At 40.5% G+C, this 14,849-nt stretch overlaps 1 protein-coding gene across 5 annotated transcripts in view; it reads right to left on the bottom strand.

Annotated features, from left to right (window-relative positions):
* Nucleotides 1-1,022: 1,022 nt before the first annotated feature.
* The window catches only part of CNOT7 (CCR4-NOT transcription complex subunit 7), a 129,346-nt gene continuing 115,519 nt past the window's right edge, over nt 1,023-14,849 (bottom strand). For 3 of the 5 annotated variants that reach the window (XM_033944346.1, XM_033944319.1, XM_033944337.1), the window contains one exon: nt 1,023-2,661. In XM_033944346.1, coding sequence (XP_033800237.1) covers nt 2,533-2,661 — 129 coding nt within the window. In that variant the 3' untranslated portion in view covers nt 1,023-2,532. The remainder of the gene's footprint in view (nt 2,662-14,849) is intronic. The other 2 variants (XM_033944355.1, XM_033944328.1) reach the window with 1 other exon arrangement.

Below are 14,849 nucleotides of genomic sequence, written 5' to 3'. Positions count from 1 at the left end.
TATAGTGAAAGGCATCTTCTTCTGTTTCCCATTCAACCACTGTGTTAATCCGGAATAGCAGACAGTGCAGCACATATGAGGTGCCCACGCTTTATCTTGGTTGACAACTTTACAGCCAAAATAATGCTTGTAAGCACTTTGAAGTCTACTGAACAGATTCTTTTGCTGATCTTGTGCAGTAAATTGTCCGCAGACATAACAGAAATTATCAGGATGGTTAACACAACCTCGTCTGTTCATAATTATAATATCTTAGACAAAATCAAACAAAATATAAAAATTCACCGGTAGAAAAAGCAGCACAATCACTTTTTAGTATGAACTTTCAAATTATTGGTATATGTGATCGATGAGCTGTCCTAAAATGCAATATTGTGTTACAGAAACAGTAAAATACCGATGCTTCATGGTAGTGTTATGACGAAAATAATATAAACACAAACGGATGCATAACTTAAAAACAGGATGTGATAGACGAAAACTGTTTTCAGATTTAGAGTCAGCATGTGCCCCTTGTTAAGGTACAGGTGACAGAACTCCAGTAACAAAATGCTTGTTGAGAAATCCAGGTAAACAGGAAACAAACTATTTTAAGTTATTAAGGCTTAATTATTACTCTTTAAAAAATCTGTAAATCTCTTCTAAAATTGTGACTAACTAATCTTTTCTTTTCTTGCTGCACAAATACATCTCATGTGGGCCACATTTTGGACACCCTTTACACTATTGGACTGACCTGAATTGTCACTCTGCCCTACCTGTTTTTAGAATGAATTTTCCACTAATAGCAGTGCTTCTTGGCTTAAAGTAGTGGAATACAAATGACACGGTAAATAGCTGTTCAATGTGCACAATTGAAAAAGTATAGTGGACTGCTTCATTCATGCAGAATTAGATCAGCTAGTGCCAGCAACCTACCTCCATGAAGAAAGAAGCAACAAGAACTCCAGATGAAGAGAAGACAAAAGTCAGTGTGAGAAAAAGATACTGCAAGGATTCCACAAAATAAAAATACCCAATAGTACAGGTCAAGAAAACATCTTTTTCAAGCCTTTATTTACAAAAGCTTTAAAAACAAATAATATCCTCTTTGTTTTTTGGTTTTCAAATAATTTCTCTTTTCTTTTAAAAAAGGACCATAGTTACAAAAGCTGTGACTCAATGAAACGAAAAAGAATGCTACAGTACAAGGCAGAGATTAAATTGGTAAACAGGTGAAGACTTTCTAATAGGCTGATTTCCAGTGGCAATGATAAAAACCCACCTGCTCCAAGTGTCCCATCATTTCAGGGGAGTATTAGCTATTCATTATCAAAATGTCTTTCTGCACAACTGTTCCACATGTAAGGCTACAAAAGTACTTTGTTCTTTTAGACAATATATAAAATATATAGCAAAGATAGGGCCCCGTTCCGAAAACTGCATTATACTCCGCAGGTAATTTTATCAGTTACAAATTATGTTTTCTTGTTCTACAGCAAATTAACTGTACCATTTGCCTTTGTAGCATCTACGAAAGCATAGCTGAACGTTCACTTTCTAATTTAATTCAATAATGGAGAATGCCTCTCACTAATTACTACCTTTGGGTTGTCATCGTAACTAAATTTACTTGTGCAATTACCAATTTAAGCACATAATAAATAAGAGTATATAAAATAAACAAAACATTTTTGGGTAAACATTACTGGAATAAAAGTTAAGAACTAGATCGTGGAAAGACAATAGATTTAGAACCTCTGTGGTTTCTAATGGTACCAGACTTTCCGGTAGAAGGCAAGAATACAAGAAGTCACACAGATCATCCAGCAGTGTGTAAAACTGGATTGCAAATGTGTTCACAGGGTGCAGTTGTATGTTTTGGCTTACCAAGCAGAAGATGATGCATACACAGAAATTAACCAAAAGTGAAGCCAAAGCAGTTGCAAAGATCTTCATTTTTTTGTGCGTTTTGCTTGAACAAAGATTGCTGCTGAGAACATGTCATCGATCCAAAGGTCCAAAACAATACTGTGTGATGTTGCTAAAGATGGCAGATTTCTGTCTCAAGCTAAGAGCAGGAAAATCAAAATTTCAGATAAAACAGAGAACTGCAGGTACTCTCTAAAGTGCAAAACTGATGGTCCACAATCTTGAATAGCTAAAACTCCTGCAAGAAGTAATCCTGAAAGGGAGAAGGTATCTGATAGCATTTAGCTTTTGGGAGAAAAAAAAAACTAAAACCAAGTAGGGTAAGTTTCAGCGAACATTTACTATGATTGGGCTTTCTCTTTTTCTCTGCCACACTGCTCCGATATAAGTTGATTTACAGACGGGTTAAAGAGAAGATCAATTTTAACCCCCCAGAAACCGTTTTACCTGAAAACTGGAATCTGGAATATGAATGAATCCTCATATAATGAGAAAAAGGCAGAAAAAATATGCACAGAGAAAGGAAAAAAACCCTTATTGTCCATATGATTCAACTGGAGATAAAAAAAATGTACATAGAAGCTTGCGTAGCTCAAGAAGAAAATTGTTTCCCCTTTCCTGTCATGACTGCTTGTTGGCTTCCTCTTCGTAGGCATTCCCTGTGCCATTCTGTACATAGGATGAACCAGAGCCAAGGCCATACAAATGGCCACAGTATTTGGCATCGTCGATGTGATCTTCAAAAAACATCTGTTAAAAACAACAATAATAATAATATTGTTTCTGCATTATATACATAGCACTCATCTGCACAGAATCCCAATGTCGTTTGCAAATTAATACTTCAGAAACATCTAGTTAAATCATTGAGGTGGAAAACATTTTTTATACAACTTTAGATCACTGGCAGATGAGGGAAAGGGCAATAAGGTTCTTATTACCTAATTACAACTGAAACAGGGAGCTAGGGTAAGTTCTCAAAGGTCACACACAGTGAAAAAGGTCCTCTTCTACCATACAGCTCTCTCTTTACACATTAGGCCGTATTTGCATTTTCTATTTCTGAGGTTGAATGAACATTTTGCAACTAGCTTGGGCTTCATTAGCATATTTTGTAATGAGCTACCAAACAGTTTAAAAGAATCCAAATTAAAAAAAAAAAAGCTACAACGAGAAACAAAGCTTTTTTATTTCTTTTACCAAATAAAGAGCAGATCATGGCAAATGAAGTAGCCCTAGGCACTCCTACTGATAGAATATGCTGCTTAGGATATCTGAACTCATTCTTCAATGCCAGCAGTAGTGGGCTATAAAATATTTAAATTTTGAAAGATATATAGGAGTAGATTCAAGTAAGTGTGCCAAAAATTAGGCACAAAACCAATCGGTGCTAAATGCCAATTCTGTAACAGCAATTGCGTGCGAACTTGCTGTTATACTGTAAGAATGGAACATAAGTCTGCATGTATGTATCTAACCTTAGGTACAAACCCTTATACCATGTCAAAGGCTGGTGTAAATGGTCACGCCTAACATGTGCAACTGCTGATCCACCAAAATGCATGCACTATTATAGCTGCACATTATAGATTCAGATAGTTTATAGAATAGTGCCTAAGAGACATTACACATGTAACTGCAAATTAGTGACAATTAGTATCAATTAACACCACATAACAGCTATTATTGGTAATTAAGGCCAATTGGAACTTATTAAAAATAGGCAGATAGATTCACTAAACCTACCAATCCTGTAATGACGATCGCCAAACCAGTTTTACTGGTTTTGTGATCATTCCCCGACCCTTACCCGATTCACTAAACTGCTGCCCGAACTCCTACCCGATCTGATCCATCCATGCAAAATAGCCAAGCAATTGATTCACTAACAATTGCTTGTCTATTTTGAATCGGATTTTACTATCCTAAAACCCAATTGTTATAGATCTGTCGATAACTGTGTTAGTGACAGGTCTGCCTGTTTTGTTTTTTTTCATTTTTTAAAAAAATGGCACTGATATCTTGCCAATAAAGAAAAATAAAGCTTTCTGCCCCCGACAGCGCCACCTCCCCCCAACCCCCACAAAATGGCAGGAGAAATGCCCAGTCCTTTCTGCCACTAGACGCTTCCACCTCCCCTGCGCAAAAATAGCATGAGGGATGCCCACTTCCTCCTGCCATCGGCACCCCCGCTGAACCCTCCCCCCAACTTAGATATGGCAGGAGGGATGCCAACTCCCTCCTGCCACCAGACGTCCCCCGGTACCTGAAAGTTGAGATCAGGAGGGGTGTTCAGTCCCTCCTGCTCCTCTGGGCTCCAGCGACACAATCAGAACCTTAGGCCCCACCCCGGTGTATCATGTGATGCATGGGGAGAAGCCTAAGGCCTTGACTGGCTCAAGCACCTAGGGCTCCTCCCTTGGGAGGGGCCTGAGGCACCAGAGCCAATCAGGAACTTCCTTAGGGAGGAGCCTAAGGAAGTTGCTGATTGTCCAAAACTGCATCCAGCCCTATATCACCTTTTACTGTCCAAGTAAACCTATTATAAGTAGGCAGAATTCAATCTTGACAACTTAGACAGACAGCTGTGAGAGCTCAACTGTTTATTTTAATCTATACAAGCACCTAGCATATCTACATAAGAACAGTCTTCCTGCTTCACTCCTTTGACTTTTTTATTTACTCACTTCGACTTTAATTTTTATTCCTTCCCTGTTTCAATCTTCTCAGGAGATGCTGTCCACAGTACAAATTAATCAATATGAAACTGCTTTTTGTGGCCATGACAATTGCGGCCATTTGGGGTCCGCACCTGCAATATATACTACTTGAGGTCTCACAAATGAACTCAACACTGCCAAATCACCAAAATAAGTGTGTTATTTTTCTCCACAAATCCCTTCCAAATGCATTTGTTCAGGTTTTTTCTTATTGTTTAGAGATAGCAAACTTCCTTATCTGTAATAGTTATTCTCCACGGTCAGCAGAACACAAGACCGTAAGAATTGCCATACTCAGTCAGACTGAAGATCCATCTAACTCACTTTTCTGCTTCCAACAGTGGCAAACATAGGTCACAAGTAACTGAAAAAAAAATCGCAAGAATGCAAGCTACAGACATCAAGAGATGTAGTAGCCTTCCTTGTGTCTACCTTAGTATCAGTTTGTTATATTTTCCTTTAAGAACTTGTACAAACCTTTTTTTTAAAGCCCAGATACGTTAACTACTTTTACCACATCCTCTAGCAACAAGTTCCAGAGCCTATTCGTAGAATGAAAAAAATATTTTTGCCTATTTGTTTTAAAGATATTATCTTGTAAATTCATGGAATGTTCCCCAAGCTTTGTACTTTTTGAAACAGTAAGCAATCAATTCACTTTTACTCATTCTACTCCACTCAAGAATTTGCAGGCCTCTGTCATAAGCACACAGATCTTGGAAGTCTTGCCTTCTGCACAAGGGGCTAGATTCACTAAGCCCACCGATCGTGTCCCGACCAGTTTGTAACCCCGAGCCGATTCACTAACCTTCCTCCCGATCCAATCCTGATCCGCGCATGCAAATGAGGGGAAACAGCATGCAAAGTAGGCAGCAATTCACTATGCTCAAGAAGGAACATCGATTGGACTGGCTGATCCAAAAACAAGCGACTGCTGAGGACTAGTTGCTCACATCCTTGACGACAGTCCTGCTCTTTGCCACCCTGAAATCCCAGCCCTGCAGCCCTGAAGTAATACTTCCCCGCTCTCTGCCTCCCCGACTCTCCTGGCTTGCACTGCGGGGAAGGACTCTCCTGCTCTCTGCCACCGAGTTTTTGGGCTCTTTTTTGAGCCTGTGAAAGTAGGACATCTCCATCGGGAGGAGATTGCTGGCAGCTAATCTTCATACAGCTAGACTTATGCAGACCTGAACCTATCCTGAGAGAGCAGTCTTAAAGCGGGGCTGCACTACGGCGAGTTCTGTTCCAGAACACGCCGCAGTGCAGCCCTGCTTTAAACCCGTCAGTTAAAACCACGGGCTCGCGAAAGTCAAACAGCAAAAGCCACGGAGATCTGTGCAGTCGCTGTGGGCGTGCCTCCAACTGCATTAATTTGCATGAGGAGGCTTAGTGAATCAATCGCCCAGGAAGACTTGGCCATGGATCGCCCAGCAAAAGTAACCTTAGTGAATATAGCCCTATATTTGCAGCCCTTACTGCTTGTAGTGGTTACTTTTCCTTACTGTGTTTTGACAGTGTACCTGCTGATTGTTGTACTTTTTTCCTTCTAAGACTGACAGTGAAAGTGGCAGTTAGCCCATCGATCTGTATGTCAGCGCTTTGCCTGATCAAGTGACCAAGTACTGACGTAACAAAGTAACAGCAAATGATACCAGATAAAGACCTGTGTGGTCCATTCAGTCCACCCAACAATCACATTCATTTTTGTGGCAATGTTATACCAACAATCCAGTAATTATTAATTTTACTTGCTAATATCCACTATAAGATAGATGTTTTCCTCTCTCCCCCGAGATGTGCACTCTGACTATATGAACGTGGTAAAAATGTGCATTCTTGCTCCTGATCCATATTGCCGCATACGGGACTCAGCTGTAGAAGTCCACCCAGCATCTGGCACACTGCCCCATGACTGTAGTTGCCATCCAAGTTAACTCCAGCCTATGTTGAGCCTTCTTTCCATATACTGGACTCAGACCGTAGAAGTCCTTCCCACATCGGCTTCACTGCTGTACACTCCTGCTCATCATAAATTAAGTTATAGTTCTTGATCTGTAGAGTTTTGTATCAATACTGTCCTCTTTTTATTCAAGGATCCTGTGGTCTATCCCACACATTTTTGAACTCCGTCACTGTTTTTACCTCTATCACTTCTTCAGGGAGGGCAACGCAGGCATCTACCCTCTCTGTGAAAAAGCATTTCCTGACACTCCTCCTGATTCTACCACCCCACAATCTGATCTTATATCTTTCAGTGCTACCTTTTCTCCATCTCTGGAAGAGGTTTGTTTGTAGATTAGTACACTAAATATTTAAATGCCTGTATCATATCTCCTCTATCCCTTCTTTCCTCTAGTGCAGGGGTAGGCAATTCGGGTTCTCGAGAGCCACAAGCAGGTCAGGTTTTCAGGATATCCACAATGAAAATGTATGAGATGGATTTCCATGCACTGCCTCCTTGAGATACAAATCTCCTTGAGACAAAGCCATGTTGTAGTCCATTTGATTCCAGGTAGTATACTATTACAGATCCCAGAAATCTCGTTTTCTGTGTTATATTTGCAGCCCTCATTGCTTGTAGTGAGGGGTCGAAGTGCACCGTATATTTTTCTTATTCTATCAGATAACCTTGTATTCTCACGCAGATCTATGGCTTTGAATATAGTAGCTTTCCATTGTTTGCTTTTACTATAATTCCACTTGTTACCGACCTGCCACTCTGTTCCCCAAAATCTGTTTTTGTAAGGGTTAAACCATGCCTATAGATTTTACATAGAGCTGAATACATCTCCTGTAAAATTAATAATCTATATCTGAAGCAGGGACGACCTTTGGCCTGCATCTGCTCCTTACAGGCCTTATCTATGGCTTACTGAGCTAATGCAATAAGGACTGGAAATTGCATAACAACCCCTTGCAAGAGCCTACACTGAGGGGGCAAGATGACTCGCCAGCCACGATGGTACTTAAATGTTCTGGGTGCTATTAGCAAGGAGCTGAGTATCCTGGAAATCCCCCTAAGGTGATGTGAAGGAGATATTTCTGAAGAAGTTCAGGTCAAGAGTCAGAACAGAAGGTATGGAGAATATCTCATCTTCTAAGAAGCCCTAGAACCACAGTGTATAAAGAAGCATTCCCAGAGGTCCCAAAGTTCTGTTTGGTTCCACTCTGCTCTATGGCTTGCTGATCTCTATGGCTGTGCCTTCTGTGACACATATGTCTGTTCCTGAGGCCTATGACTCGAGCCTAATGCCAGAGACCTAAACCAGAGAGCAGCTCTGGCTTAACAGTTTCAGTGTTCCTGCCTTGTTCTCTCCCTTGCCAAAGTTCTGGGAGCCCAAAAAACCTCTTCTGCACTGACTGTATGCTGAGCTTTGCTATACATGATAAGCATCATTCAAGAGCTCTGCAGCTCGAGAAGTAATCTCTCCTACACTGAAGCGATATGGATAGCTTTGAAAAGAGAAGATGGAACTTCTATCTATGTGGGTGTTGTCTATAGATCTCCAACTCAAATGTAGCAAATTGATAAAGATCTTATTGCAGATATCCAAAAGCTAGGGAAGAAAGGAGAGGTACTGTTGCTGGGTGATTTCAACCTGCTGGATTTGAATTGGAAAGTTCCATCTGTGGAATCAAAAAGAAGTAGAGAGATAATGGATGCCCTTCAAGGAGTTCTGCTCAGACAAATGGTAATGGAACCTACAAGGGAAAAATTGATACTCGATCTGATGCTCACAAATGTGGAAAATGTCTCTAATGTCTGAGTGGGTGCCCACCTGGGTGGCAGTGATCATCAAATGGTTTGGTTTGATATAACAACTAAAGCGGAAGGCAGCCACACAAAACTCAAAGTCCTGGATTTCAAATGTGTGGACTTCAGTAAAATGGAGGAGCATGTGAAGAAAGAGCTAATAGGATGGGAAGACATAAGGGAAGTGAACAGTGGTCCAAACTGAAAGCAGCAATAAAAATGGCTACCGACCTTTATGTGAGGAAAATAAATAAAAACAAGAGAAAAAGGAAACCGATATGGTTCTCCAAACTAGTGGCGGAGAAAATAAAGGTAAAAGAGTTGGCATTTGTGAAATATAAAAATATTCAAGAAGAGGAGGACAAAACAGAATACTGGATGAAAATGAAAGAAGCCAAGAGAGACGTCTGGTGAGCGCTGAAGAACAAATAGCTAGAAATATAAAAAAGGGAGACAACATTTTTTTTTCAGTATATTAGTGAAAGGAGGAAGTTAAAAAACGGAATTGCGAGACTTAAGGAAGCTATGAACCACTTTGGAGAGTGATTAGGAAAAAGCAAACGTGCTAAACAAATGCTTCTGTTCTGTATTATGTTCTGTGAGAATGGAGTGGATACTGCACTGTTCACGAAATGAAGTGTTTATGAACAACTTGAAAAATTAAAGGTAGACAAAGCCATGGGACCAGACGGGATCCATCTCAGGATATTGAGGGAGCTCAGAGAGGTTCTGGCAGCTCCCCTTAAAAATTTGTTCAATAAATCCCTAGAGATGGGAGTGGTTCACAAAAATAGTCGCAGAGATGAAGTGGGAAACTACAGGCTGGTAAGCCTCAGTTCAGTTATTGGAAAAATAATGGAAGTGTTGCTGAAGGAGAGGATAGTAAAATTCCTAGAAACCAATGGGTTACAAGATTCAGGACAACTTGGCTTTACTAAAGGTAAATTGTGCCAAATGAATCTGATTGAATTCTTTGACTGGGTGACCCAGAGAATTAGATCAAGGAAATGTGTTATATATAATTTACTTAGATTTCAGCAATGCATTTGACAGTTTCTCATTGGATTAGAAACTAGTTGATGGACAGATGTCAGAGGGTGGTAGTTAATGGAATTTGCTCAGAGGAAGGAAAGGTGAGTAGTGGAGGTACCTTAAGGATCGGTGCTGAGCCCCTCCCTGAATGACCGCCTCAAGTTCTCGTGGCCCAGCGGTGTACCAAGCATGATCAAGCTTTCTGCGGTCCTGCTTGACCCTGAGCCGCTCCCTGAATAGCTGCTGCCAGTTCTCACGAGTCCCGCGACAACTGGTGGCAGTCATTCAGCAAGCAGCTCAGCGCTAAGCAGGACTGCAAAAAGCTCACTCCTGCCCAGTACATCACTGGACCACAAGAACTTGCAGCAGTCATTCAGAGGGGCTCAGCGTGGGGCAGCGCAGAAAGATCGTTCCAGCCCGTTATACAGCTGGACCACCAGGGATTCAAAGAGGTAGATGGGGGAGGTAAACAATTGTCAGAGTTGGCCGGGACAGGAGATGGGAGGGATCCCTCCTGTCCTGGCCCACAAGGTCCAATTGCAGGCCAGCAGAGGCCTGCAAGAATTCTGGGAGGAGGGTGGGTGGGTGCTGACCCGAATATAAAACGAGACCCCCATTTTTGGGCCATTTCTTTAGCCCCAAAATCTCATCTTATATTTGAGAATATACGGTACAACCCCCTAAGAAGAGAAGTTCTAAATATAAGCTAAAATAAAAGTAAAAAAACAGAAGAGAAGACTTTTTCAGTCAGGAGAGAATGTTTCAACATCTGTTACAAAAACAAAAATGAAGAGACTGAAGCTTAGATGCACTAAGAAGATCAGTAAGACTGTGTGGATCTGCACTGATCTGATTTTTTTGGTCAATTCAGAAAGAGCTATTGATGCTCTAAAAAGGCTACTTCAAAATGATTCACTTGGATGTTCGTTGTAATCCCCAACTCCGTCCAATGATTGCTGTGATAGCGACTCTCACACATGTGCAGAGCTGGCAAAGGAAGCCCAAACAGATGAGAGGCAGGGGAAGCCCCAAAAAGCAGCCTCCTGCGACTCAACTGTTCAGGGCAGGAAGCCTTTTATTTTCTTTTAATGAGCACAGGTGCTGTGCATGTTACGCTTGCACAATATCTGTCCCATTTAAAAAAAAAAAAAAAAGCACCCCCCTCCCTGATGATGGCTCTTCCTGATGAACTGGTACCACGAACTGCCACCCTCCTCTGCCAGGGAAAATGGCAGGAGGAATGCCCACTTCCTCCTGCCATGCCATACCCCACCTCTCTGAAAAGAAAATTGGCAGGAGGGATGCCCACTCTTTCCTGCCACCGAAGGCCCACGTCAGGTACTTCCCCAAAACATCTCTTACATTTATTCTTCCCCCCCCACTTTCACCCCCACTCTTCCCCCCCCTCCCACTTTCACCCTCTGAACCCCTCTGTACCTTTTTAGAAAAGTTGGAACGGGAGGGAAGCTCAGTACGTCCTGCTTGTAGGCCCTCCAGATCAAAATGGCGGGCCTTCCCCTCCCTGGTGCATCATGTGATGCATGGGGAGGGGCCTATGGCTATGATTGGCTCAGACACCAAAGGTCCCTCACTCCGTATCCCAGGATACAAGGGGGAGGAATCTAAGGCCCTGATTGGCTCGACTCAGTCAAACTAAACTAAACTAAACTAAGCCTTAAGTTTATATACCGCATCATCTCCACGGAAGTGGAGCTCGACACGGTTTACAAAGCTTAAAAAATAAGAAGAGAGGGGAGAAGGGTTTACAAAAGCATATAAAAAGAGGGGATGTAGACAGAAGGAGAGAAAGTTATATGCTAGGGAAAAGCCAGGTTTTCAGTTGTTTTCGGAATAGTTGGAGGGAACCCAGGTTCCGCAGCGGGACAGTGAGATTGTTCCAAAGGCCCGTGATTTTGGAGAGGAGGGATTTTCCCAGTTTTCCTGCATGGAGGATGCCGTGTAGAGAGGGGAAGGATAGTTTATGTCTGTGGGCTGATCTGGTGGTGGCAGGCGTCTGGGCGAGGAAGGTTAGAGGGATTAGTGGCGGAAGGATGCCGTGAATGATCTTGAAAGCTAGGCAGGAACATTTGAAGTGAATTCTGGAAAGTACTGGGAGCCAGTGAAGATTGGTAAGTTGTGGGGAGACGTGATCAGATTTGCATTTAGCAAAAATCAGCTTGGCCGCAGTATTCTGGATAAGCTGGAGTCTGCGGAGACTTTTTTTTGTTAGGCACAGGTAGATGGCATTACAATAATCGAGTTTGAGTCAAGCCAAAGACTCCTCCCCCTTGTATCCAGGGATACAGAGGGAGGAACCTAATGCCCTGATTGGCTCAGGTGCTTAAGGCCCCTCCCAAGGGTCAGTTCCCGGTGCCAGTTCAATGGAGAAGGCCGTCAGCAGGGGGGGAAGCTTTTTTCTTTTTTTCTAATGGGGCAGATATTGTGCATATGTAACATACACAGCACCTGTGCCCATTAAAAAAAGGCTACACAGGTAAGCGACTGGTCTTGACCAGTCACTTTTTGGAATTGTTAAAAGTGATCGCTTTTTTTTAGTGCATTGATAAGCCATGTTAGAGCATCAATCACTCTACTAGTTTACATGGCATTTTAATATTAATCAGCTTATTTGCATGGTTGAATTGGGGAATGAGCGATCATGCAGAAAACCAGGCAGTGAGCTGTTTTCTACATTGGGTCAGCAAATGCAACTGTCGCTAAAGCTGTTAAAACAGGTTTAGCAAAGATCGCCTGAGAGGACTACTGTATACAGGAAGGACAGTGAATGCTCACAGCTTAACACTAGTCCTACACTCTGGAACAATGGTTTTGTTCCCACATAATCGGATGATATCTCCCACCTGTGTGCCTGATTCAATCTCCTTATCGACAGAAAAAGACTTTCAGTGCTCTAACATAGTGGCATAAAGAATATGCAGCAGTGTCTACTGTAAGATATATGAATATGAATTGATGAAAATAATGGGATGAAATTGTAATTAACAATAAGAGGAAATGAATCGCAAAGAAATTGAATAAGAATTTTAAATGAGATATCTTGATTGAATTTGTCTAGGTGAATATATATGGTTTGGTATGAGTTGGTGCTGAGTTTCAAAAATGGCATGCTGATTTATTTTAAGTAATATATATATCCCATACCAAAATAGTACTTGTAGTTTAAATTTAATAAGTTTTTAAGGATTTAAATTAATAAAAGAGGAGATATAGTGTTTAGAATTATTTATTTTAAAAAAATTAATGTAATGTAGTTTTTTTAAAAAATAGAGAATTAAATATTTGATTTATCTATATTGGTAGGGAGGCGGGGTAATAGCCGGTGATGTTTTATGGAGATAAGAGAGTAAAGTGTTTCTCTCTTTAAGCAATCCCATTTTGGGAAACATGTTCTCCTAAGTCTGAGGCTTGTCCCCATTATAAGTTAATTAATGTAATGTGATTAAAAGTCAACAGTTAAATTACTAAATTCAATTATTTAAGTAGTGTATTTAATTAAAAGTTGGAATATAGAAGTAATATCCATTTTTGATTCTCAAATAGTTTAATATGCAGTGTCTATTGTAACATATCTATAACTGGTCTATGAATAAAAACATGCAAACTTATCTAAGATACTACTAGGGCTGGAGTCAGTACATATGAGAAACCTTCAACTATGGCTCCTTTATTTACATATATATCTATATAAGTGTTGTACTACATGCAAGGTGTGACTTCTTGGAATTTTAGTTCAATTTATGTTTTTGGTCAGCTATTATGGATTTTGGCATTTATGTTCTGTGTGTATGGCCGAGGTTTTCTATTAGCATGATTTTTCTATGCAGCGTTTTGAAGTAATTTGGCTTGTTGACTCAATAGTGGAGGGGATATTTATTAAGGGGAGGGAAGGGGAGGCAGAGGTTTTTATTGATCCTTGTTCTGTATTTGTGATTAATAAAATGACAGTTGTACAGAATTGTTTCTTTTTATAATTTAGTGACGGGGCGGGAACAGGGACAGAGATCGTGGGGAGAGGAACAAATTTTGCCCCGTGTCTTTTTCTAAGTGCCACTTTCACTAATATAAATACCATAAAATAAGTTACATTTTGTATTAAAAAAAACTTTATATCAAAATTTATTCTAAAAGTAAAACAAATCATGAAAAAAATGGATCAAATTATCTGTGAAATAAGAAATTTAAACATTATAATATTTGCATGCATACAATTTAACTCTATTAGGAGTCAGAGTTGGCACATTTTCAACAACTCCAACTCCAGTAAACCCAAATTGCGTCTGACCTTGACTCCACAGCCCTGGATACCAGGATGATAAGTTTTGTGACATCCAAGAGAATGTGTAAGATTTTATATGAAGAAGTTTCAAAACGGAAAGACCTTGCTAAACAAACCTGAGTGAATTCTTTGAAGATCCGAAGTGGTGATCGGGGTGCAAGAGAAAGTGAATTTAACAAATATGATTTCTTTGGCTTTCATTAATGCCTAAGACATTATGTTACACTGAAGACTGCTGAGTAACCTAGCCAGTCTGAAAGTTAGAACAGACCTTCTAAACTGGATGAGAACATGACTGAGGAGGAGAAGAAGGTGATCAGAGAGGTACCACAGAGATCAGTACCAGTCTTCAATGTCTTTACAAAAGTGACAATGTGGAAGGACTACAAGGGAAAATGAACCTATTTGTAGATACAGTAAAACCTTGGTTTGCGAGCATAATTCGTTCCAGAAGCATGCTTGTAATCCAAAGCACTTGTATATCAAAGCAAATTTCCCCATAAGAAATAATGGAAACTCAGACAATTCATTCCACAACCCACAAACTTTAATACAAAATACTATATGTACTTGTATTGCAAGACCTTGCTCATTTAGAACAGTCACTACACTCCCGCAGCGTCAGAGAGAGAAGAACCATCGGCTCAGTTGTAATGTGACGTGTATATACTGTATGCACTCATATTGCAAGACTTTGTTCATTTAGAACAGTCACTACACTCCCGCTGCGTCAGAGAGAGAAGAACCATCGGCTCAGTTGTGATGTGACGTGTATATACTGTATGCACTCATATTGCAAGACTTTGCTCATTTAGAACAGTCACTATACTGTTGCAGTGTCAGAGAGAGAAGAACCATCGGTTCAGTTGTGATGTGTGTATACTATATATACTTGTATTGCAAGACATTGCTTGTATATCAAGTTAAAATCTAATAAAATGTTTTGCTTGTCTTGCAAAACACTTGCAAACCAAGTTACTTGCAATCCAAGGTTTTACTGTATTAAAATCTGTAAGAAGTGATATGTCATAAGAAGATTAAAACTGGAAGAAAAGTCAAAGGATTGGTGGCCGCGTTAAAAAAAAAAAAAAGAAAGAGTGAAATTGTGCATTGTTGTATAGAAATTCAAAAGTCA

This window comes from Geotrypetes seraphini, chromosome 1 (genome assembly GCF_902459505.1).
Source record: "Geotrypetes seraphini chromosome 1, aGeoSer1.1, whole genome shotgun sequence".
In the NCBI taxonomy this organism is placed as follows: Eukaryota; Metazoa; Chordata; class Amphibia; order Gymnophiona; family Dermophiidae; genus Geotrypetes; species Geotrypetes seraphini.
The sequence above is the reverse complement of the archived record's forward strand: the minus strand, read 5'-3'. Positions and strand labels throughout refer to the sequence as shown.